This window comes from Saccostrea cucullata, unplaced genomic scaffold (genome assembly GCF_032062105.1).
Source record: "Saccostrea cucullata isolate Sc308-1 unplaced genomic scaffold, CSIRO_AGI_Scuc_v1 ctg901, whole genome shotgun sequence".
Lineage (NCBI taxonomy): Eukaryota > Metazoa > Mollusca > Bivalvia > Ostreida > Ostreidae > Saccostrea > Saccostrea cuccullata.
In genome coordinates this window covers 55825-83812 of record NW_026919797.1, presented here as the reverse complement: position 1 = coordinate 83812, position 27988 = coordinate 55825, and the positions used below count along the sequence as shown (strand labels likewise).

Sequence of the window (27988 nt, the reverse complement as noted above, 5' to 3'; positions counted from 1 at the left end):
AAAGAATAATTTCAATACAAGGAAAAGACCGAAGGCATTCCGAATAAATCGTTCATCTTGCGTTCACCGTTTGTTCACCGTTCACTTTGCTCTCGCGTTCGCGCTCCGTTCGCGTTCTGCGTTCACTCACCGTTCACCGTTCACACATCGTTCACCAAGTTGTGTTCACCGTTCGCACATCGTTCACTCACCGTTCGCTCTGCGTTCGTTCACCGTTCGTTCACCGTTCGTTCAGCGTTCGCTCACCGTTCAGTTGGGAAAGTAGAACGTTTCAGGGACTGTAGGAAGTTTGTGTAAATCATACACATAAAGAGGTCTGATTTCCTTTCCGAATAAAAAAACGTTACCTGTTAACATGGCCTGCTTTGAGTTATAAAACAAAAGCTTTCAAGTTCCGTAAATCCCTAATTGTAGTGTCCAGCCCCTTTTGAATAATATTATATGAAAGCCCCTGCAATTATGCACAACTTTTGTTCTACATGTCTCAACAAAATATTTTTAGTTTTCAAGATATAAAGGAAAATATGTCATTTTTTTGCAGTTTTCAGCGTTCTAACTCTTGACCCCTCTCTAGCGCCATTTTTAATGCAAAAATCAAAAACCGATGAGCACAACTTCAATGCTTCCTCTTTTCAATTTCAAAGGGTTTTGTGCTCCAATTATTACCTACTCTGAGCCTTCTTTGTCTGGAATACCGAGGTATGAAAAATTCAATCAAAGGGAAATAACTCATAAATAGAAGGTAATTTCCGAATTATGTAACAGTATTCGAAAAAGGTTTTCAAAAAGTCTAAATGCTCTGTAAATTTGAACAAAATCCATTCAGAAATGAGGAAGATATGAAGCGTCAAAGTTGGCGTCTAGGAAAAAACAGAATAAGGAGAATAATCTTAATCATCAGAATCAGTAGGTCTTCCGTTCGAAACGTAAGACCTTAATTATTGTTATTTTTTATTAATATTAATTTAACAAGAAAAATTAATTTACATTTTACTGACGAGGAGGTCGATTGATTGATTGTATATTGTTTAACGTTCCTCTTGAGAAATTTTCACTCATATGGAGAGCTGCAAGTTTTGTCCTTTACTTGGCGCTTAGGGCCGTTGAGGAGGGAAGGTTCTAATTCGTGCCAGCACCTACTGCGACACGGGATCTCGGTTTATACGGTCTCATCTGAAGGATCGGTCATCACGTCCCACAGTGGAATTCGAGCCCGAGACGTAAGGATTGACTCCCTACTTTGGGACTCTAGAGCAGACGCTCTATCTACAGGACGAGGAGAGGTTGACTCTTTATTTGATATTCTTTAATTCTCCGGGAAGCATAATATATTTTATTTATTTTTTGTCGATGTTCATTCTGAAAAGCAATTGATATATTATTTATTTTTTTTCTCCGGGATGCATATTTTATATTTATTTACATATTTATTTTCTTTATTCTTTTCATTTGAAGCCCATTAATTAATAAACATGATAAATATACACTGGGTAAATTGATTGGCCAATGCTTTCCTTAATACTCACTGTAGTGTGATGGTTTCCTACAAGTTAAAATAGCATATCACTTCATTTCGTGGTATTTGTAAGAAAAGTTGAATTTGCTTGATGTCATAGATAAGTTTTCCCGTACAAATTAGACTCCGCCCCCTTTTTAAAGCCCAAACAGGTCTTGACGTTTTCCAAATATGGAAGTCAAGAACGATAACTTGAAGTTTGTATAAATATACGAGGGGTTATCAAAAAGTTCGTGGACTAGCGTCATAAAATTTAAAACCGCTTTAGGCACATCAATAAATTTTAAAATATTTAGTTAGCATCATCTTTTCTATCATAAGAATAAACTATCAATCATAAATTTTATTTTTTAATAAATTAGTAACATTTTTGTAAGCAATTGTATGCCCAGGCGGAGCAACCTCGAACACGACGTTTTTGCAACCTATGCGTAACTGAGAAATGTTTTTTTGAAATGATCATTTGACATTTAAAAATTCTGTTAATTCGGGTATGTGTCGGGACACAATTTTTATACAAAATATGAAATTTTCACTTCATTCTTGAAGTTTTATGAATTTTTATCGTAAATTTTACACGGAATGTCCAAACAAATGAGGCCTTGAAAATGGCGTCAAAAGGGGGGAGGGGTTTCCGTTTCTAACATTCTATAAAGTTTTGCCCCTGAAAAAAACTGGTATAGACCTAAAATATGTTGAAGCGGGCTAGAGAGAAATAATATGCATCCCGAGTACTTGTATTTAAAATAGATTCAGAGAGAACAAGATGTGTTTGTGAAACACTGATGCCCCCGTATGGCAACATAGCAAAGATTAAGCTTTTCTTAAATGCAAATTTAACTAAATAGCACCAAAAGTAGGGTATTCTCACTGGAAAACAATTGTGAATTTAAAAGTCACCAAATTTTAAAGTTTTTTTTAAATAAGTACAAAAATCTCCAAGGTCAAGGTCAAAAGGTCAATGTAATTAGTATCAAATGAAATGTCTTGCCACATAGAATACTTATGTTGAGCATGAAAGCCCTAGTCCTAACCATTCAGAAGTTATGGCCAACGTTAATTTTTTTAAAAGTTGGTCAAACTCCAAGGTCAAGGTTAACGTTCTTGTTATCAAATGAAAGATCTTGTCATAAGAATCAAATGTGTAAAGTATGAAAGCACTAGCCCTGTCTCTTTAAAAGTTATGGTCAAGGTTTGCTTTTTTAAAGTAGGTCAATCTCAAAGGTCAAGGTCAGATGGTCTAAGTTCTTGGTAACCAACGAAGGGTCTTCTCACAAGGATTACATATATGAAGTATGAAAGCCCTATTACTTACCGTTCAAAAGTTATGGCCAAGGTTAAAGTTTTTTCACAAGTACGGATTTCTACAAGGTCAAGGTCAAAGAGTCAAGGTTGTTGTATCCAATGAAAGGTCTTTCAACAAACATTAGATATGTGAAGTATAAATGTCCTGGTATCTACTGTTCAGAAGATATGGACAAAATAAAAGTTTAAAATTTTCATGTAAAAGTGGGTCAAACTCCAAGGTCAAGGTCAAAAGGTCAAATTTGGTGGCACACCAACGAAGGGTCTTCCCCCAATGATTATATATATGAAGTATGAAAGTCCTATTTCTTATCGTTCAAAAGTTATGGCCAAGGTTAAAGTTTTTTCACAAGTACGGAAATCTACAAGGTCAAGGTCAAAGAGTCAAGGTTGTTGGTATCCAATGAAAGGTCTTTCAACAAACATTAGATATGTGAAGTATAAATGTCCTGGTATCTACTTTTCAAAAGATATGGCCAAAGTAAAAGTTTAAAATTTTCATGTAAAAGTGGGTCAAACTCCAAGGTCAAGGTCAAAAATTCAAATTTGGTGGTACACCAACGAAGGGTTTTCTCACAAGGATGATATATTATGAAGTATGAAAGTCCTATTACTTATCGTTCAAAAGTTATGGCCAAGGTTAAAGTTTTTTCACAAGTACGGAAATCTACAAGGTCAAGGTCAAAGGGGCAAGGTTGTTGGTATCCAATGAAAGGTCTTTCAACAAACATTAGATATGTGAAGTATAAATGTCCTGGTATCTACTTTTCAAAAGATATGGCCGAAGAAAAAGTTTAAAATTTTCATGTTAAAGTGGGTCAAACTCCAAGGTCAAGGTCAAAAGGTCAAATTTGGTGGTATCCTAAGAAACAAGGAATATACATATGAAATATGAAAGTCATAGCTCCACCAAATCAAAAGTTATGGACAAGGTTAAAGTTTTTGCGGACAAACAGACAAACAGAGAGACAGACAGACAGACAGACAGACAGGACAAAAACTATATACCCCCGAAACTTCGTTACGGGGGCATAAAAAGGATGCACAGTTAATGTCGGCTTGCAGTCAAGGTGTGAAAAATCAATCACGTCAAAAAATGACATTGATCATGTGTTGTAGATATTGAACTCCCAAAAACAAAATATGAATGCAAAATCAAGCGAGCATCTCTCCTAATGCATTTATTCATTTGGAATGCTATATTCATCGAAGGTCGCTGTTCATGACATTGTAAAGTCACGCAGTATAAGCAAGGCGGGGTTAAGTCCGTACCAAGCTCCAGGGAATCTCATCAAAAGGCTTATGAGGTAGAAGAAGCGGACATTGAAAAAACAATGACGTTGTCGAACATAATGAGAAATTCGACGACAGCGCCGGGTGACCATACAATGTCGTTTACATTTTATAATAATTTGGCAAATAATGAAGGTATCATGCCAAAATTTTCAACATTTCTATATTTTTTGTTCTTTTATGTACCATATAAATTTTGAAAGCACAGACTACATAGATCTTATTTTACAGCATCAGTCCACGAAATTTTTATAACCCCTCTTATATCATGTGAGTGTAATTATTTTTTTCTGACAAATCAGACAACAGTATTTTTACACACTCCAAAATATATTTCAATAGAACTAAAAGAAAACATGTGCTTTTTGTTTATTTCCTCGAAAAGATTTTTTCAACAAAAAATCTTCAGAAGTAAGATTCAATTTTTTTTAAAGGTATAAGCTGTTTCCAATATATTTACCGTGACTTACCTTGACATTTTTATCTAGATAATGAATTTTTATCTAGATAAAGCAAGAAATAAAGCATGATATAATGTTATTGTTAACGGAGGAATAAATCACACCGGGATGTTCTTATCGAGTTTTATTATAAAATTTACCAGAATATGATTTTGCTTAGCCATCTAATTTTCATCGATTATGCTTAAATTCCATGTGTACAGATCCACCCATCGTCGGAAACCCACGGGTAATCTCATCTTTACTTACCACCCGTGGGTAAGTTAGCTGAATACTATCACCATAAAATATGCCAATTCGTTGTTTTTAGTTAAACAAATTGAAATTTTAGACTCTTTAATTTTGTAAGATACGTTTATTACTTTGCTTTTTATGGTAAATAGTTTGACACTTGTTAAAACAATGAATGTCAATTCGTACAGATCACTGACATAAAAAACCGTCAAATTCATAGGAGTACACCTTTCTAACTGCTAAATGCACCGGTGAGTGGATTTGTCAGCTGTGTTAGCTACGGAATGAGTTTTTCATGTTTTTGGCATTGCTGTATATGCATACGTAACGTAAACTGTAATTCATTGTTTGGCATCGCGACTCTGTGAAGCAGCCAATCAAATGACCCAAGCATATTAATTAATTACATACGACGATTTTTCAGCTAGTTTTCCCACGGGTGATACATGTAAGTATAGACGAGATCACCCGTGGGTTTTCGACGATGAGATCCACCTCACTCACATGTTTATAAAATGGACTAGATATAGATTTAAGATATCACGGATTTTATGAGCGCTGAATACCAACTTGCATGGTGACATAAATCTACTGCATGTCAACATAAATACATGTTGCATGTCAACATAATTTATTTTCCATGTAGGGGGCAGATGAGCCACGATAAAGAATGTTATTTATTATGTAAACTACGTTAGCGACGCTTTTTCTTTACAAGCGGGGTAGAATTCTTTGCAAAAAAGAATTTAACACAAAATAAAATATCACTTAACTGCACTGCACTAATATGGACACAGTATTTGCTTTGAATTTATTACAATTAATTTTTCCATGTTTCCAAACATTTAACTAGTCTTTCTAATGACCATGGAAATTTTGAACGTCAGTTGTCAACACTCAAGACATTTAGAGCTCGGTCATTTGTTATGTACATTGTAAACAGGGTCTATTTCATGTTTTTGTTTACATACCTTAATACTTATACATCTATTTGTTCGTTCAAAACAGATAATTTCAATGAAGAAGTTGATTCTAAATATTATTAGAAAGTTTCTAGTGATTTGCTGAATTTTATTATTATTATTAATTTTTTTTTTGATTAAAAATTCATTTTCTATATGTAAATAAAAAAAATGCACGAGTCTCGTTTACATTATGAAACTTTGGGTTCTGAATCTCGTTTCTTTATCAATAAAATATGTTCAATTTTTGCTAATCATTAGATGAAGCATTAGTTAAGAATTGTACACATTAAATTAGGTTAAATTCAGTTGAAAATGAGTCCATGTTTCTTTAAATTACATACATTTATTTCTTCTTTACGCTTCAATAATGTTAGCAATTTGAAGAATGGTTAAGGTTTTTTGTTGAGTAATAGTTAGATATTTATTTTAAAAATGATTTTTATTTCATTGTTGTGTTAAATGGATGCTTTAAATATCAAATATTTGTGAACATTTACTTCCAGCTGTAATTATGTTTTAATTCAGTCTATAAACATTCCAATATATAAAATACAGAAATAACAAAAAAATTACAGTTTTTTTGTAATTTCAAATTTTGTCGTTTGTCACATCATCATTTTAATATTTTACATTATCAAAAGTATTTGACGTTAATGAAAAAGACGTTAAAAGAAAATATGATTTAGTAGCATATTCAACCCGTAATTATGGCCAAATAGTCAAAATATCAGGTTGATATAGTCTTTGCCCTATCCGTTCGCAGGGTTCTCCGTCGTTTAACATTTTTCTGTGTTGCAGAGTTTACGCAAAGATCTATAGATCAGCTCTAATGCGTTTAAATTAATCAATTGCAAAGAAATTTCTATACGTTGCCTGAAATCTGAATCGTTACTGTGTCGAAGAAAATTTAATGTGTCAGGAAGAACACTGTAAAACAGCTCAAGGAAAACACTGTGTTTGTCATACTTTGTTTGTCTGTTTATCCGTTTATCCAGAAAAACTCTAACATTCCCCATACTGTTTGTTCGATTGAAGTTATGGCGTTCATATTTCACACGTGTATTTCTTTTGAAAAACATTTTTTCGTGTTAAATACCTTTTTGGGGGTACACGAATATTTGATCTCCTCGCTTTGATCATGGAGTTAGACTCAATTGTGCAAGAACTTACCCATGTTTAGATTGGCAAGAACTTTTGAATAGTTAGTTAGTGGTAGAGCTTTTTTACCTCATATTTGTATTCTTTGTGACGAGAGCTTTTTATTCACATTTACCTTCTACGTTTAAATATGACCCTTTCTTTAAAAAAAAATAACCATTGACTTTACTGTTTAACAGCTGTTACTGAATGTTTTGTATTTCACATCCGTGTTTCTCCTGTCAAGACTTTATTTTAAAAAACTACCAGGTTTGACCTTTTGACCTTAACCGTGAAGTTTAAACATTTTTCGGAAAATTTTAACCTTGGCATTGACTTTTGAACAGTTGATGCTATGGCTTTATTATCTAAAATATGTTTTTTTCTAAAGATTTTACCTTTAGTTTGTTGAATTTAAAACCTGACCGTCACTTTTCAGTTTGATCCTCATTAAGAAAGATCTTAAATTAATTATTACGTTTTTATGCTAGTACATGGTTTTCATATTCTGAAGATTCATTCATTGATTCTTATTTCTTTGGAAAATGTTTTTCAGCCACTTGACGTCGGAGTTTGACTTTAATTTGAGAAACATTATTCCCTGCCGAAAAATCGGTCAAACCTTGGCATCAAAGTTTCACAAGAAAATCGTGTTGCATGTATATATAAACAGATATCACCTTCTATTACGATTTTAAAAGCCATTATTTCTTCAACTCTACAACGAAGAAAAAACATTTTTTACCATTTGCAATTGCAATTGTAAGTACATGTAAAGCACTAGCTTTCCGATTTTAGATTGCATGAGTATAAAATTATTGTTGTACATGTAATTTACTCCGTAAATGCTTGTTACTGATATGTACGTGTATTTGTCTAAAATAAAAATAGGTACATAAGTGTGAGTTTATGGAATACTTTATAGAAAATGAAGAAATGAGATTTTGACGTCAACAAATATAAGTGCATTATGAGGTCACATTTGAATTTTACCCCCGTTCATTTGTAATTAAAGGATTAAAAAGGAATCTGGTATACGTACCCCTGGGAATTTTTTCCCACTTCATTTTAAGTTGCTTCGAAAGATACCTCTTTTCTCTTTCAGTCATATTTAAAAAAATATTTTTTTTTAAAAAGGACTTAGTTATCAAAATCCAACGCAACTTAAATTACTTAATTTGAGTATCTTTCAAAGGATACCTTTATCCTTTTCCTAAGACAGAAAAAAATTGAGGGAACCCGATATAAATTATAAATAATTTGTTGATGTTTATGGCATGGACTCATATTAATGTTTGCTATAATCATATAAAGATTGTCATTATTTTACATTTGTTTAATTCAACGTTCGAGGAAACAATATTGGGGAAAAGCAATATACATTTATATACGAAAGAATTATTTCAAAACTCCACCTCTAAAATTGTAAAAGGTTTATCTCTAATCTTCAGGAGTACATTGTATTGTGATATTGATGACAACTTAAAGGATCTTATTTATTTGCAAATAATAAATTGATAAGATCGTGTCACTCAGATGCAAGACGTGAACCTGGGGCATCTTATTTTTTCTTATTTATTTTACATACATTCCATATGTTCAACTTGAATGTTATCTTATAGTATACATATTGCATGTACGTTACATATAAAATATTGAAAATTAAGGTGATTAATAAAAATACGTTTCAAAATGCAGTGAATGCTATGAACTAATAGTACTCATTTGCCTTACATGTGCATTTCTATTATTTTACAAAACATGAATACGGTAGTAGTTTTAAGATATTTTTAGTTGATCCGTAGAAGCTCTTACAAATCTAATTTATATTTGATAAATAGAATTCCCTGAGGACGAAATTCGTGTAGTTCTTATCGGCAAAACTGGAACTGGTAAAAGTGCAACCGGGAATTCCATCCTTGGAAAACATGCCTTTAAATCTGCAGTTGGACTGGAATCAATAACAAAAAAATCAAGCGTTGAGACAACTGATCGATTTGGGTATAAATTGAAAGTAATTGACACCCCTGGACTGGAAAGTACAAATTTAAACGACAAGAACATTATTAAGGAACTTAAGAAAGCAGTAGAACTGGCATCCCCTGGACCACATGCTTTGATACTGCTCTTAAAACCTAACAGATTGACAGAAGAAGATGAGGAAGTAATAGCAAAATATAAAACGATATTTGGTGATGGATTTTTCAAATATCTGGTAGTCTTATTCAAAGACAAAAGCAACATTCAGAGACACGGGAATTCAATGAAAAAGATATTGGAAACAATATCTCCAGAAACTAAGATGACTAAATTGCTAGAGGCTGCAGGAAATCGATTTTTAGAAATAGATTATTCTACCAATTTAGAAGAACAGAAAGAGGACATCATTAAATTACTACAAATAATTAAAATATTGAAACATGAAAACAAACCACCATATCTTAAAATTGATATATACGAGTTTGCAAAAGAATCTTATCGTCATTTTGGCCAAAGAAAAATGTTCTTTTCTAGTTTTTATAAGGAATTACCAGGAGAAATTGAATCAATATTTAACAATTTTAAAACCTTTTTGAAAAATACTTGCATTTGGACAATAAGACATCTAATTATACCAGGAAGTAGTGCAGAGTCTGCTGAGCAGATATTTGACTCATTTTATTTAGTTTTATCTTTACTTTTTCGCCCTTTTCTTGAATATTATAAGGCATTTTTAGGGATTATTGTATTCATTTCTTTTTCATTCATTCTTAGACTGTTCATAGTCTTATTGTGTAAGGTCTGTAGGCATTTAATCTCTTATATAAGAAGTGTGGCACGCAAGGTTTTGGATTTTTATGAAAATTGGCACACATTCCCGTATTGATGCATGAAAATAAAATTTAGAATAGGATGGTTGTAATATTCCATGACCTAAAAAAATCGCTGAGTGTCGAATTTAGGTTTTTTGAAAATATCTGCGGACATTTGGGAAAAAATACATACATTTGTTTGAAAGTCAATATATATTTCCAGCATAAGATAAAAAGAATGACTTGGTATTCATATTTAGTTTTCGTGTTAGCATGGTTAGAAACTGATACTTTATTTTAAAATTGCAGACAAGGACAATATCTTTACACAATTAGTTTCAATATACATGTAACTACCTGTATATTTTAAAATGGATGTTAACAAAGGATGTATGGTAAACAATTGCGAAGGCATTTTCATGAGTAAGGCCCAAAGGTCAAGGTCAAAATGGCAGATTTAGGTGGAGATTTTAAGAAGCAATCAGACATAATCTATGTTATTACTAATGCTTGTATTTTATACAACGAATAAATTAGAAAAAAAATAAATAACTTGCATCATATGCATTAGTGAATGATATATTGACAGAAGATTAAAATTCAGGGTCACAATGGGTTTTTTTTTTTCAGAATATTATATATTTATGTCTAATTTTTATTTTCATATGATGATTATTTTAGCAATCTTCGACATGTATCTGTAGACATTCCACGGCCGTGATTATACTCGGACAAAATGAACGAAAATAGGCATTCTAATTGTTTGTAAAATAGATAAGATATCCAAAACAAAATAAGAGAGAGAGAGAGAGGAAGAGATGCCCCTCTCCATTCTCAGAAATCTGTGCGTGTTGTATCAAAAACATTCTTATTGTTTTTCCTAAATATTCCAACCAGTAAAAATAATCATTTTTTAAAATTTAACAAATCCATTTGACAGTAATTATCCACTTATTTTCCTTGTTCAAGTTCACACGGTTAATACAAAGTTCACGTGCTTGTCCTGTCTATCAAAATCATTCTACACATTGGAGGTGTGGAAATATCGTTTCTAAGAATTCAGGACTGAACTCTGTAGCTATATACCTTTTACAAAGAGTCAGAGCTTTCTTACAACACAGCCTAATGTATGTCGTTATCCTGCCTGTCTTTGGTTGATAAGGATTTAATTTATATTGAAACTGTTTCCCTGACATTGGATGGATTCCCAAACTTACCTATAGCTTGTACCAGCTAATAATTCAGGACTGAACTCGGTAACTCTCCACATTTAATAGAGAGTCTTAAGATACCTTTAACATGAAAATCCCTGATTTCAAAGCTTTTTATGCACCTACATGAACCTTGTATCAGATAGGTAACTAACCAAATGTATGTCATTATCCTACCTGTCCTTTGTTGATAAGGATTTGATTTATATTCAAATTGTTCTCTGGTATTGGAAGGATTCCCCAACCTTCCTGTAGCTTGTACCAGCTAATAATTCAGGACTGAACTCGGTAACTCGGCAGCAGAAAGATTGATTGATTAATTGTCTCTCTCGAGAATTTTTCACTCATATGAAGACATCACCTTATGCCGGTGAAGGGCTTCAAATTTAGACTTTTAATCGGCACTCAGGGCCATTGAGCAGTAGAGGTTCTTTAACGTGCCAGCGCCTACCGTGACACGGGACCTACGTTTTTAAGGTCATATCCTAAAGAACCGTGACTTTCACTTATGTGAAAGTTTGGCGAGGGGAATAGTCGATACATATTTTTACGTCTTAGACTTGACGCAGCGCCGCGAACGAGAATCGAACCCGGGCCTCCCAATCACGAAGCGAACGCTCTACCACTAGGTTACCGTGAACGGTGCAGCAGAAGGATGAAACGTACATGTATGCTCAATTAGGACCTTAGGTCTCCTGCTCATTTCACGACTATCGGGTCTGTTTACTCCACTACAAAATGTAGTGCGTTACATAAGTAAAGTGGAAATAGAATAAATCGTACTTCTGTGAAGACTTAACAGTGTGAAAAAAAAATATTTTTGTGAAAAGAATAACCATCTGATGGGTATTTAAAAAAGATAGGGATGAGCAACATGGACTGCAATATTATAAGATATGTGATAAAAAAAACTTTAACATCTATGGATTACGTTGGGTGTCCTATGTTCTCCTCTATATTATAATTCCATGTAAAGTTATAATATTTATTTAACACGGTGTCTAACTTATCTATCGAGAGGTCACCTGATACCGGTATTTTACATCAGTAGGGGGACCAGAGGTCACCTTATTTTGTACATCAATAGGGAGATCAAAGGTCACTGTATGATATACATCATTAGAGGAAAAGATCACCCTATATGTACACCATTAAAGGGACCAGAGGTCACCTTATACTGCATATCATAAAGGGAACCAGAGTTCATCTTATGTGTACATCAAAAGGGGGAACAGTGGTCACCTTATATACTTACTTTATTGCTTTAAAGTACACTTGTAAAAAGGAGAACCAGAGGCAACCTTAAACTGTATATCAAAAGGGGGATTAGAAGTTACTTTATGCTCTATATAATTAGGGGTAGAGGTCACCTCATAATTTACACCGATAGGGGGAATCAAACCCTGAGGTCACTTTTTACGTTCATTAATAGGTGAACCAAAGGTCAGCTTATATTATAAAACACAAAAGGGACCAGATGTCAACTTATATTTTATATCAATAGGTTATACCAAAGGTCATTTTTACCGCTCATCAATAGGTGGGCCAGATATCAACTTAAATTGTACAATAGGTTGAATAAAGGTCACCTTTATACTGTAAAAAACAAGGGGGGACAGAGGTCACCTTATATTGTACAAGACTAGATGTCAGATCATATTGTAGTACATCGTTAGGGGAAGCAGAGGTGTCCTTATGCATTGAAAGGAGGTCTGATGTCATCCTATGTTGTAGATCAATAGGGGGACTGAAGGTCACTTTATATTTGAGAACACAAGTGGGGCCAGAGGTCACTTTATACTGTACATCATAAAGGTGTCATCTTACACAGAAAGGGAAACGAGCGGTCCCCATTGTTGTCATTTTTAGGAAACCAGACAATAAAATTATATATATATATATATATATATATATATATATATATATATATATATATATATATATATATATAAATTTACAATTTATATAGCTCCTTCCTAACACCAGAACCCCGACTCTGGGATCAGAAATTACAAGACATTGGAGATGACATCCTTCCTCATTATATTTTTGCATGGAGTTAGTTTGCTTAATATGCAGGAACAGAGGAGATTTTCATAGAATAAATGCATTTCAGGATATAATTGTTTTAGCTCCGTCCTAATCCCAGAGCCCCTAAACCTTGGACAATGATTTTTCGTAGAGGAGTCAATATTTGTAAGAGATATTCCAACAGTTTTACGACTTGATGTTAATGAGTAAAGAAGATTTTTAAAGATCTTATTATTTGTAGTGGTTTAGCCTCCAATCCTCTGCGAGAGCATGATTAAAAAAAAATACCCTTCATCCATAAACGCTTTTTGCCAAAATTGGTTGTAAATGGTTGAGGGATTGCAGAAATAAGCTGAAAATTTTCGAATGTTAACGCACAATGCACATCGGATGACGGCAAAAAAACGACAACACACAAACAGATAGCAATAAGTCGCATGCGTTGATTAAGGTGATCAAATAAGGAGACATTTGGTCTCCATTTTTTACGTAAAATATTAGGTGTCTTCTGGTCTCCCTGTTGATTTGCAATATAAGTTGACTTCTATTTTCTTATTGATTTACAACATAAGTTTACCTTTCGTCTCCATATTGACTTACAATTTGAGGACATCTCTGATCTTTCAATTGAATAAATTAATAACGTAACCTCTGATCTCCCTATTTCTTAATTATATAGTGAGACCTCTGATCTCCATATTGGTTTTAAAATTTAAGGTTACTACTGGTCACCCTACTTGTTTTACAATATTAGGTGATCCTTTATGTCCCATGAAACATTTCTGCCAGTTTCTTCATTGGTTTGAAATATTTTGATCATTAGATTTAATAATGTACAATATAAGTGACCACTGGTCTCCCTACTGATGTACAATATAAGGAAACCTCTGGTTCCGCTACTGATTTACAATATATGGTGTCCTCTGGACCCCCAACTGATGTAAAATAAGGTGATCTCTGAGGATTTACAATATAAGGCGACCTCTGGTACCCCTTAACAATGTACAATATAAGGTGACCTCTGCTTCCCCTAATGAGGTACAATATAATGGGACCTCTAGCCCCCTATTGTATACTATATGATTAAAATACTTTCACGTTTCTGCTAATATATATAATATGTGACTCTTTGCAAAAGGAAGAGAGTTACCGTGTTTAGTCCTAAATTATTAGCTGGTACAAGTTTCAGGTAGTTTGGGGAATCCCTCCAATATCAGAGATTAAATCCTTCTCAAGGAATCACAGGTAGGATAATGGCATAAATTTGGATGGGTTATTATCTGATACAATTACAGGTAGATGGGAGAAACCTCTGAGATCAGGGGCATATCTTTATGTTAAACTTATTTTTTGAATCTCCGTAAAGGACAGGAGTTGCCAAGTTCAGTCTGGAACTATTAGCTGGTACAAGCTACAGGTAGATTAGGAAAACCTTCTAAGATCAAGGTAATAATTTCAATACAAAATAAATCAGCATCTATGAATTACAGGTAGGATTATGACGAATAGTTTGCTGTATTCTTATCTGGTACAAGGTACAGCTGGTAAGTTGAAGAAAGTTCTGACATCAGGGACATATCTTCAGGTTAATATTATCTTTTGAATCTCCGTAAAAGGTAGGGAGTTGCCGGGTTCAGTTAAGAACAATTAGTGGTACAAGCTGCAGAAAGGTTGCAAAATCCCTGTAAGATCAGGTTTAAAATTTCAATGTAAAATGAATCAGCATCTACGTATAACAGGTAGGATTATGACGAATATTCTTATCTGTTACAAGGTACAGGTAGGTGGATGAAAACTCTGATATCAGGGACGTAACTCCAAGTAAAACTTATCGTTTGAATTTCCGTAAAAGGAAAGGAGTTGTAGAGTTCAGTCTGGCACTATTAGCTGGTACAAGCTAAAGGTAGGTTTGAAAAACCATGCAAGATCAGGGTAATGACTTTAATCTTAAATAAATCAGCATCTATGAATGACAGGTAGTAGAATTATGAGGAATATTTTGCTGTATTGGAAGAAAGCTTGGCAATCAGTGATATATCTTCAGGCTATACTTTTTTTTTGAATCTCTGTAAAAGGTAGGGAGTTAACGAGTTCATTTCTAAACTTTTGTCTGTTACAAAGTAAAGGTAGGTGGGAGAAAGCTCTAAGATCAGGGACAAACCTTTATGTCAAGTTTAAATTCTGAGATCAGAGACATATCCTATTGTTAAACTTTTATTTGCTGGTACAAACCACAGGTAGGTGGGATTAATACTCGGATATCAAGTTTGTTTTGGCCATATTAATTTTTTTCTATCCCGAGTACTTTGTGAAATGGGGATATCGTATCGTTTTTTAAGTGGGAACAAACTACATGTTGGTGGAAGATTCATCCAGGAACAGAGCTTTATTAATCATATGACGGTCATATGTCTATAACAATATCCACTGTCTTTTGCATTGCTAGATAACGATAAAAGTGGATTGACTCAAATTAGCATTAATGATAACAACGTACTGTAAGACGCTGTTTATTTTGCATCTTATATTTTTTAAAGAGTTATGTGCCCTTCCGGAAAAGAAGAAAAAAAATATTTCTCAAAGTATCTGCGGTAACGGAATTATTTTTTAAATCTAACATAAAGTTTATCAAAATTTTCATCAAGATATTTGTTTGAAAATCAAATAACTTTTTACAATATCTTAAAATATGTGCAGCCTATAGACTTCAATGTAAAAATCAAGGTGTAATTATTTGGACAAAAATCAAAGTTTCGTACAATTTTCTAGTGAAGCATTATTTGATATAATAGTATGAGTATTTATATCTCAGTTGATTCGATACGCAAGAGCATGCTCTACGTATGAACAATTTCTAAAATGAGGTAAATTATTGACATTGATGAAACAAGAATATCAGCAGTCTCGTTTAAAGTCATCATTTCGTAAGATCTATGGTCGATACAATGACCTTGTCAGCAAATACAATTTATCATTGAGTCAAATGCTGTCTGATGTTTTTTATACCAATTGTTAGTCCATTATTTATACACTAAATAGACGACGGATTCTTCCATTATTTCCTGATCATGACAAAGAGCACACGGCGGATGTGACCGGTCGGCAGGGGATGCTCACTCCTCCATGGCACCTGATCCCACCTCTGATGTTTCGGGGGTCCGTGTTTGCTCTGCTCTTATTTTGTATTGTTTGATAGACTTTGAGATTGAATACTGTTTGTTATCTCTATAGCCTTTTGACAACATTTTCATAATTCTACCATGATTTAAACTATAAGACTATTCCATTATTACAGTGTAGGTACGAAATATGGTCGTTATACATTGAGTAACTTCAATACATATGGAATTCTCGAGGGACTGCCCTTCACTACATGGTCATTGATACATGTATTAGAAGTGAGATAGAGTAATTTGGATTTACTAGTAATTTGGATTTAAGTTTTTTATTAAACTTTTTATTCATAAAACACATTTTTCAACAAGTATTTTACAAACAGCACTGCCCTAAGTGAAGAAATAATAATAAAGAAATCACAATGGTATTTCTTTGTACTTTGGATCACATGAAAAAAAAAAAATCACTTGAATTACCTTGTGTGAAATACATGTACCAGGTATAGCAGACCCAGAAAAGAAGTTAGTAGCGAAAAGCGAGAAATATAGAATTTGTAGATTTACATATCCCTTGCTCTATTGTGTTTTAATTAAAATAGGAAAATTATTTTTTCTATCTCACAACCTAAGTACAGTTTATCAATCAATCAATTGCACTGGCGGATTAATTTAGAGTTGGTGCAGGAGGCCCGGGCCCCCTGTTCTGTCAAATATATACAAAAGAATTAATAATTGAATAATTTTAGTTCGGATGTGGGCCCCTTGACTCTGACAAACAACCGGCCTCCTCTCCCTATTCAAGATTCCTGGATTTACATTCCGGCAGAATTACCAAGAAATAAACTCCCCCAACTTTCAAACAGATATCACAGAGAAAAAAATTATAAATTGAAATTTTTCTTGGTAATTCTGCGGCTTCGCTCGTTATGCAAATCATCCCATGTTTCCCACTATTGCTGATGCCCTAGCATACTCTCCAAACCAGACAGTGATTGCTTAAATAAACTCCCCCAAATTTCAAACAGTTATCACAAAGAAAAAAAATAGAAATGGAAATATTACTACATTAATTACATTCATAAAAAGTGTAACGATGTCTACTTGAATGAACATTTCCATAGAAAAAAGGTTATGACTGGGGAGGGGGGATATTTGATATCTTGATGAACCATCGACAGAGAAATAAAATGTAAAAAAAAAACTTTATTAAGATTACGGTTTTGGCAAACCTTTACGGAGAGCTCAAATAAACATCTCTCTTACACACTGGTTGTTAAAATTTCATTCAAAATAGAGTTGCTTTCTATACATTTAAAGTTTGAAAACTTTCATGTGGTAGATGCATGTATATAACAGGTCCAGTCCAAAGACTATTTCTACCTACGTAGGTATTAATAGCTACCTAGGTATTTGAAGCTACCCAAAGTAGCTATTTTTACCTACTTTCTGCTTTACTTGCATTTTGTGGCCAAATGCAGAAACGGCGCAACATGGTGAGCACAAAATTTCTTGATACAGTCACACTGATGATGGATATGACAAAATTTTGGCCTGAAAATGATTACTTCATATGTTATTAATTTTGCATAGAAACTAATGTAAAATTGCAGATTCAGGAAGTAATCACTTTTTGACCAAAATTTTGTCGTATTCATTATTATTATGACTGTATCAAAAGACATGGTATTCACCATGTTTCGCCGTTTGGTCTTTGCGTGTGTAGGGGGGGGGGGGGTCGTAAATGAATAACCCCTAAAATGTGTTCGTTTTACCGCTCATCGGAAAGGTCTAAGAAGTTGTAATAGATCTGCCCTTCTTTTTGTGTAAGATTTTATAAATCAACATTTAATGTGGCTGTTACGCATTCGATTTAATATAAAATAACCCCATTGTAAATTACATGAGAAAATAGATTAAAGTAACCAGTGGAGTACAGTGAAAATCGTTTAGTACGAACACGGATAATGCGAATTCATGGATATAGCGAATTCAATTTGGATCCCCAGCTGTATAAATTTAATAAATTTCTTGTACGGTTATTACGAATTACGGATATAGCGAAGTAACTTCATGCGCCCCAGCGACTTCGTTATAACCGAGTTTTACTGTATATATTATTAAAGAATATTTATTTTATTTCTCTATTAATAGGTCTCTTTTAACGTAGTACGCATATTAGGAACAATAACTCATTATATGAACGATAACTCATGTTCGACTCCAGTACTCAGCGCGACAAATAAATATTTACAAAAAGAAGTATTCTTATATAATTTTGAAATCATTTCATACTATTAATTATCGAAGCTGATTGCATATTCTTTTTAAAATTAAAGAAAAAAATTTGAATTTATTCAGTTAAAATATACTGTGAAATCACTTATTTTCGTGGGCGGTCTAATTTTCGTAGTTTTCATGGTATGAAGAGACCCACGAATTTACGTCCACAACGAAATGTTATAATGCTGCATACATCACTACTCAACAACTCTTCATCCACGAAACCAAATCACCATAAACCAAAGGTTTTTCCTCAAACCACGAAAAGTTGACCCAACGAAAATATGTGATTTTACCGTATACCCATTTTCATGATTTTTGATTGACTCTTATGACATGTATTAAGTTGTGATTACATTGCTGGAAATTTGGATTATCTCCCTTTACAAAACTGTTTTTTTTTCTCTTTACATTTTTTGTCTGCTAAAAGGTATATGTCATTGTTAGTACTTTTGAGAATTTCAAACAAATTATTAATTGTCAGAAAGGTGGCAACATACGACAATTGGTTTTACAGACTATTTACTCTTTGAAGATAGAAAAGATAAGGTTTCTAGTATTGAGAGGATAATGGAAAGAGATAAGCTATTTGATGGGTAACCGGGCTATTAAAATAATTCTTGCATTAAAGTAAGTAAAACTTGTAAACGATTTGAAATTATTTATTTAGTTAACACACAAAGCATAATATTCCAGCTTATAAATATCATATTTTTGCAGAAACATATATGGACAAAAAAACTCGTTTGATTTTAACTGGTAAAACAGAAACTGGTTTAAAGTGCAACTGGAAATTTAATTAAATTTAGGGGGAAAAGGCCTTCATATCTAGAATTGGTCTTTAGCCCGAGACGCGTACAACATTATATCAAACAACTTGGAGATTTAATCGTAAGCTCGTTGTGGTAGATACTCTAGGTCTAATTGATACCAACTTAAGTACGAAAGAAGTGCTAAAAGAAATAACTAACTCATACATTATGGTGTCTCCAGGACCACATGCTTTTGTGATGCTTATTGAACCTGGCAGATTAATAGAGGAAGACCAAAGAGTGTTAGATGTATACGAATATTATTTTAGACAGAATTTTTCAAATTGTTTTTTTTAGTTTTTAAAAATAAGAAGAGAATTGATGAGGAAACTAACTTAGAAAAATAAAAAATGGCACTTCCTTTGAAGAAGACAAGAGAGAGAGAGAGAAAATAAGGGCATGCATTTTTGATTTGTTAATCACATTTGCATTAAAAATTGCAGTTTTAATTACTTACATGAAGGATATAAAGATAACGAACAGTATTCAATCTCAAAGTCCATAAAACAAAACAAAATAAGAGCAGAGCCCACACAGACCCCCGAAAGAGCAGAGGTTGGACCAGGCGCCACGGAAGAGCTAGCATCCCCCGCTGACCGATCACACCCGCCGTGTGCTCCTTGTCATGATCAGGAAATAATGGAAAAATCCGTCGTCAATTCAGTGTATAGATAATGGACTAACAATTGGTATGAAAAACATCAGTCAGCAATTATATCAGTTAATTGTATTTGCTGACAAGGTCATTGTATCGACCATATAGAACTTACAAAATGATGACTTTAAACGATACTGCTGATATTCTTGTTTCATCAACTTGCTTGTCAATAATTTACCTCGTTTAAGAAATTGTTCGTACGTAGGGTATTCTCCTGTTTATCGAATCAACTATCATTTATAGATTCCGTATGCAGGTGATGAAGATATATTGCTGCATAAGTAAGGGAAGTTGACGATAGGAAAGTTTAAGTCATCATGTTTATCATATAGCTTGGTTATTATATTACCATTAACGTATTTTTCAAGTAAATTATATTAAAGCATGAAACAGATTTCTCAGACTTTGTGGTATCTTTTATCTCCAGCTCACCAGGATATTTCGTAGTGACGTAGGAATGGAAATTATTATTGTTAATTGACAATACGTCGTCGATGTATCCAAATGTCGATTTGAAGACCACAGCTGATGTTTTCTTCTTTTCACGCATAAGATTGTACACAAATTCTGCTTCATATGAATATAAAAATAGGTCTGCTAACAACAGAGCGCAATTTGTATCCATGGGATTTCCGATAGATTGTTGGAATACCTGATCTTCAAAAACCACATAGATATTGTCAATCAAAAATTCAAGCATATCTTTAATGTCAACTTCAACGTACTTGTGTGTGCAATCAGAATGATTTTTAACAAAATAATTTTGCAAATGACCAATGACTACATGTAGGTCAGTAAATTTACAAGCTTCATTTTTATTAAAAAAGCAGCTGTCAATAATATCAAGAAGCCTGGACTTCAATTTATCGTGGGAAACAGTTGTGTATACAGTTGAAAAGTCGAAAGTTTTTTAGCTGTTGATTTTGGTATATTCTTTGATTTCAAATTGTTTAAAAGTTCTTTGGAATTTTTGAGTATAAACACATCTGATTCATACCACTTTTTAAATATATTGTTGCACAGTTCTCTTGAAGTTTTTCCTTCACTACTGTCAATATCTTAGTGAGGAGTGACTATTTTATTATACTGCGGATTGGATAACAATATGTAAAGTGATCTTAAAAAGGTTAATGAAACATGTAAGTTATTTTGTTCAACATTACCTTATCTCGAAAAAATACTTTCAACTTTGAGCCTCGTTACACATGTAACTATTTCATTACATAGCAAAGAACTAATGTTTCAGCAAAAAATGGGAACATAGTAGTTATATTTTATTATCATACTAGAGACCCATGGACCGTATAGGTCACCCGAGTATCATGTAACAACTTTACAACAACTGAATTTGGTTCACGTTTTAAACCAGAGGCCATAAGATTCAAAATAAATTTTAAAAGAGGCATTATTGCTTATTATAATTATACACTTACATTTATAGCATACTTACTCTAGTTACTTACATGTGATACATGTACCGAAAAGTAGATCAGAGTAAAGAAAAAATGTACTCATACTTTTTAACCAGTTATGCACACCATTTCACGGAAACCATTGACCCTGGAGCCACATATTTAAAAAATTTGGAAATTTTATCACAAATCTTATTCATCATAAAATGTTGATTAATAAAACAGTGTAGATTTCAAAGCATTAATTTATTTTCAGACAATGTACCCCCCCTACCCCCTCCCCGATACCTCTGACTCAGATGGCATGAAATTAACCGTTTTGCTAGATGCACCTTTCTTCGTAAACATATATACTTAGATCATTGACATAATACATGTACCCAGACACAAAGGGAAAGATTTTCAAAGAATTAATATATTTTCACTATAAAATCAATAGACCCACCCCCTTAAACCAAATAACAAAACCCTGTCCACGGGACCATGAAATTTTACAATTTTGAAAGAGACACTTAGCTCATCACAATATGTACTTATTTAGTTAATTTAATCCCCAGGAGCAGAAGATTTCAAAGAATTAATGTATTTTCACTATATAATCAATAGAGCCCCGCCCTAACACCAGCACCCCTGATACTTGGGCCAAAAATTAACTGTGCAATAAGCATTACTGATTACCATTACTATGAACGTTGCTAGTTTCTTTAATCCCAGGGAGTAGAGAAGAAGATTTTCAAAGAATTGATGTATTTTCATTATATAATCAAGAGAGCCCCGCCCTTACACTGGAACCCCTAATCCTGGATCCATAAAATTCAGAATTTTTAAAGAAGCACTCATGTTTATCATAATTATGTACTTACTTACTACATTTCATACCCATATTCATTAAATGTAAATATTTGTGTGTATATTTTATTTGATAAAAGATAAGGGAACACCAATATACATTTAGATAGAAAAAAAAACTTCAGAGACATATTTAGATATTTATGGTTCTAACTGTATGTCTACGATTACCCTTTGAAAGTTACAGGAGTAGCTTTTGATCAATCAACTGTAATGTAAATTTCTCTACGTGAAAGGTCAAAAGTGTATAAAGGGCCTTATATGCATGTAAATCTCATGTAGCTGTCTTATGCCTAGGTCACATTTCTCGGTCGGTGGCCGTAGACCGGTGATAATCGTTGGTAATCCGTGGTGTTAGCGATGCCCCAACATCGGTCCACATCGGCCTAGTAGTCCTTAAAGTATCAGTCACATTATCCAGCGATGGGTATACGATGGGCAACCAATGCGTTATATAATAAAAATGGCGTGGTTGCCGGCCGGACTTACAAAGGCCCAGCGATGCATTGCTAATCAAAAAACGATGTTCCAGGATAATCGGCCGATGTATATTACATCACTCATACATTGGTGAACATCGTTCGTACATCGGTCGACTACGGGCCAATGTTTGGTCGAAAATCGACCGGTGATCGGCAGTTATCTGTTGAACACCACTCAACCCCCCGATGACCTCTGATTCAACGGATATTGGACGATCCTCGGCCATACATCGGCCGATCCTTGAAAGATGTGTTAATGATGGGTTACCGATGAGGAGCGATGTGAGGCATCGTTGGAGACATCGCTGAATTTTAACTACGAATTATTTCCTACCGATGACCCCACCGATTCGCAAAATGGCCTCAGTCAACGTCCGATTACTAGTGGTGCCCGGCCGGCAATCATGCCATTTTCATCAAAAAACTCATCGGTTTCTCATCGTATACCCCATCGCTGGATAATGTGACTTATACTTTAATGTTTGACGGCAGACGGCGAGTAATTGAAATTGACATGGGAGACCTCGTGTAATTTAAAACTATTACAAAATATTTTAATTTAAAATTTTATTTTACTGAGAAATGGATATATTAAGAATCACTGTTTACCTAAATGTAGTAAGGTATACTACATACATCAACGATAATTGGAATTTATGCAAAACATTCTTAGTCCGTTATCGTTGATACCCTCTCGTACTCTACTAACTAGATAGCGAGTCCTTAAATACACACTGTTAAACAAGAAAGTCCCTACGAGTGAAGAAAGAAAAAAGGGTGATTATCTGACTACAGCCAATGTATAGCTTGATTTATTGTAATCATGCTATTTGGAATTTAAAAAAGACAAACAAGCCAAACCAAATCATTAAATTACACAATCGTTCTATAGAACGACATTAATCACTGTACATCAATTCAAAGGACAATTGAGAACAAATGATGCTTAAATTAATAAAATAAGGAATCTCAGCTTTGAACACCAACATGATGCAAATAGGTCAGAACTGTATCATAAAAATATTGTGAAATTTTAAGCAAAGAGACTTGTCTAAAGTACAAATAATCTGACTTGAAACCATCTCTAATAGAATGATTTGCAGTAAAAACCGGAAATTAACAGTTAAGTTTTGCCTCAAATCACCTACCAATTCGTAAGAGTTGTAGGATAATACTAGTATGTAATAATATAATCATGTGGGAAAAGTACAAAAAATTAATGCCCCCTTCATAAGAAATAATAGTATTGTTTACTGATCTTTATTTGAAAATTGTAATACGTACAGAACTATAGTAGAATTGCAAATAACTCCTCAAAAATGTAAATAAAAAAATTGCCCCGATTATGTTTAAAAATAGTTCGACAATATATATAATTTTACACAATACATCGGTGTCATTTTTATACTCTTTAATCATAGCATCATGCTCTAATGTATCTGCAGAATATTTTCTTAAGTACACAAAAAGTACCGGAAACGTCCCATTCATTACATGTAACAGTGTTTTCATCAAATTAACTAGATGTCGACATCACTCTCTAAAAATTCTTGCTTTTTACATTTTCTTTTAAATTCTGTTAACATGTTGACTGAGGCATTTCAATAATCATTTTAGTTTTATGCCTAGTTCACATTTCCGGTAGCCGTAGCCCGGTGGTAATCGGTAGTAATCCGTGGTGTTAACGATGCCCTAACATCGGTCCACATCGGCCTGGTAGTCCTTAAAGTATCAGTCACATTATCCAGCGATGGGGCATACGATGGGCAACCAATGCGTTTTATGAGAAAAATTGCGTGGTTGCCGACAGGACTTACAAAGGCCCAGCGATGCATTGCTAATCATAAAACGATGTTGCAGGATAATCGGCCGATGTATATTACATCGCTCATACATTGGTGAACATTGTTGGCACATCGGTTGACTACGGGCCAATGTTTGGTCGAACATCGACCGATGATCGGTCGTTATCTGTTGAACACCACTAAAATCCCCGATGACCTCAGATTCAACGGATATTGGACGATGCTCGGCCATACATCGGCCGATTCTTGAAAGATGTGTTAATGATGAGTTGCCGATGAGGAGCGATGTGAGGCATCGTTGGAGACATCGCCGAATTTTAACTACGAATTATTTTCTACCGATGACCCCACCGATTCGCAAAAAAAGACTCAGTCACCTTCCGATCACTAGTGGTGCCCGGCCGGCAACCACGCCATTTTCATCAAAAAACGCATCGGTTTCTCATCGTATACCCCATCGTTGGATAATGTGACTTATACTTTATCAAGCGAATTTATTATCTAGTAAATATTCTTTAAGTATCAGTCACATTATTCAACGATAGGGTATACGATGAGAAACCGGCATTTCATTAACAAACATAGTATGCAACCACAATTGAAATACGGCTATGCACTATTGAAATAATAATTTCAATGGTTGTTGAGAGTGCAATTAAATAATAAAAATAGTATGTAACCGCTATTGAAATACTACCACTATTGAAATATTTTTTTTCAATAGTGGTTGAGAGTCCATTTCAATACCAAACATAGGTTGCAACCACTCATGAAATCAGACCACTTTTTGAATTATTATTTCAATAGTAGTTCGGAGTGCATTGCAATACCAAATATGGGTTGCAAAATTGAAAAAATGTTCACTTTTATAATAAAGTTTTCAATAGTATTGAAATAATGATTTCAAAAGTGATTGAAATAATTATTCTGTTATTTGCTCATAATTAATACTAAAACCACATTGCAAGACTTATTGAAATAACTCGGCTGTTAAAAAATACAAGGATTAATGGTTCTTTATGTTTTCCAACATTTTATATTCATTTACTGAGTATTGAGTATACTATTAAAATTACGACTTCTGGTTAATGACTATTTTAAACGAAGATGAAAATACGTTTCAAAACACCGTACCACCACATTTAAATCACTTTTTAAATAACACAAACACTTTAATAAACCTAATACTAACTTCCCCAGAAATTAGTTTTTTAATGACTTGACGAGCAGACATTGGCTTTACTATTCGTATATGAAGTGCAAGTAATCCCATGAATGTGAGCAACAATTTCGTTTTATTCTAAATCTTTTTATTAAAAACATCCATTTTTTCATCAAAAAGTTTTACACAAGATTAGCAGTTTTTCCTCTCATTTCAATGTAATCTAGATATTCTAATTTCTAAATCTCTACTCTTAACCACTATTGAAATAATTATTTCAATAGTGGTCGAATTTTAATACTGGTTGCATACTATGTTTGTTATTGAAATTCACTTTCAACGACTATTGAAATAATTATTTCAATAGTGGTTGCAAATTCCCACTAGTGGGCGCGACGTTTTAGTATTCACAAAAAGTGCTCCTATGTACCCATTATTTTTACAATAATTCCAAATATTAATAATCGCAACAACTTGTATTTTTTCTTTAAAACAACATGAAATAATTAAAAAATCAAAAATTATTTAGTGAACATGCAAAACATAATATAGTGGCTTATAAATATCATTTTTGCAGGAACATGTATGAAGAAGGAAACTCGTATAATTTTAATTGGGAAAACAGGAGCTGGTAAAAGTGCAACAGGAAATTCTATATTGGGAAAAGAGGCTTTCAAAACAGATATCGGTATGTTGTCTGAGACACGTACAACATCATATCATACAACTTGTCGATTTGGCCGTAAGCTTGTTGTGGTAGATACCCCAGGGCTAGAGGATACCAGCTTAAGTACGTCAGAGGTGCTAACAGAAATAACTAAGTCATACACAATGGTGTCTCCAGGACCACATGCTTTTGTGATGATCATTGAACCTGGCAGGTTTACAAAAGAAGATAAAAGAGTGTTAGATGAATACGAGAAATATTTTGGACAGACATTTCATGATTATTTGGTATTAGTTTTTACAAAAAAGAAGAGAATAGAGAAGGAAAGTAGCTTAGAAAAAATTGTAGAAAAAGTTCCAGAGAACCACTCTATGAAAAAACTTTTAAAAGCAATTAAGAAGCGATACATGGCAATTGATTACTCTTATAACCTTGAAGATCAAAAAGAGGATGTTCTCAAACTTTTAGATATTGTCGAAAAAATTAAAGAGGAAAACAACCCTGAATTCTTTGAATCTAAACTCAGTTCAAACACAGAAAAGTTATTTAGTTATCTTAGTAAAATCCTCGACTTTATTGGTGACACTTCCAATGAGGAAGATAGGAGAGAAAAAATAAGGGCATACATTTTCAATATGTATACAATGTACGCCATTCAAATTGCAGCTATGGTTGCTTATTCTTATTTTGGTGGGGATGGCATAACAGTGGGCAATGCGATCATAGAAAAATTAATTGAATATGGTAGCTTTTATTTAAAACGTCACCCTGTCTAAGAGAAATTTTCTTTCAACTTCGAGCTTCATTTTCTCTTTCATTACATAGCAAAGATCTAAAGTTTGGCTATAGCATATTTACATTGTGTAGTTATTACAGCATTATTGTCAAATAATAGCATTTATGTAATCATGTGTTTTGTAGTACCAGAGATTTTGTTTTCTTAAAATCTAAACATTTCATATGTAATGTGTATTTGGCGTCCATCGGGGAATTAGCCAAACCGGAGTATATTAACCAATGAATTGTGTGAATTGTCATTTATTGAAAATAAATAAATAATAATTAAATAATACATGGCACTACACATATATGTGAATAACAAGGCAAAAAACATTTTCCAAATATAAACATCCCTATATATTTACATGAAAACCTGTTTGCACAGCAGTTTACTACTGACCTGTGTATAGTTTAAGACACCCAGCAGTTTACTTCTGACCTGTGTATAGTTTTAGTTACATAGCAGTTTACTACTGACCTGTGTATAGTTTTAGTTACATAGCAGTTTACTTCTGACCTGTGTATAGTTTCAGTTACACCGCAGTTTACTTCTGACCTGTGCACTTGTAATAAATGTTTTTTTTTCAATCCCCTAGCCGTTTACTTCTGACCTTGTGGATTGAAAAAAACACCACATGTCTAGAGTTCTTGAAAAATAGTAGTTAACCTGTACTTACTTCTTATTCCAACAAAAATAGTTATGCAATTTTTTTTTTGACAAAGTTACTGTATCTTAAAGCTTTCGAGTCGTACATACTTACGAATTGCATCTGAGTTCCATCGGCCCATTTTTTAAATACTGTTTTCCGAAAAACCTAACTTCGCGGCATGTGTAGCTGCTTCTATCCTGAAACTATGGCCTTTGTACAGAGCAGGATTGAGACCAATGAATTGAATTGTATTTTGGAGATGTTTTGCTACAAATGAATATGGGACTGGTTTCTCCCCCTATGAACTGGTAAAGAGGCTCGGTGTTATGACAAAACATATTCACATTTTTAAACAAGGCATTCACGGAGC

The 27988-nt window shown here is 33.6% G+C and overlaps 1 protein-coding gene across 1 annotated transcript in view; it reads left to right on the top strand.

The window, feature by feature from the left end:
• The window catches only part of LOC134238222 (GTPase IMAP family member 9-like), a 48205-nt gene extending 21241 nt beyond the window's left edge, over positions 1–26964 (top strand). The window contains exon 3 of the mRNA XM_062720340.1: positions 26099–26964. Within this exon, the coding sequence (XP_062576324.1) occupies positions 26099–26964 (866 nt within the window). The remainder of the gene's footprint in view (positions 1–26098) is intronic.
• The last annotated feature ends 1024 nt before the right edge of the window (positions 26965–27988 follow it).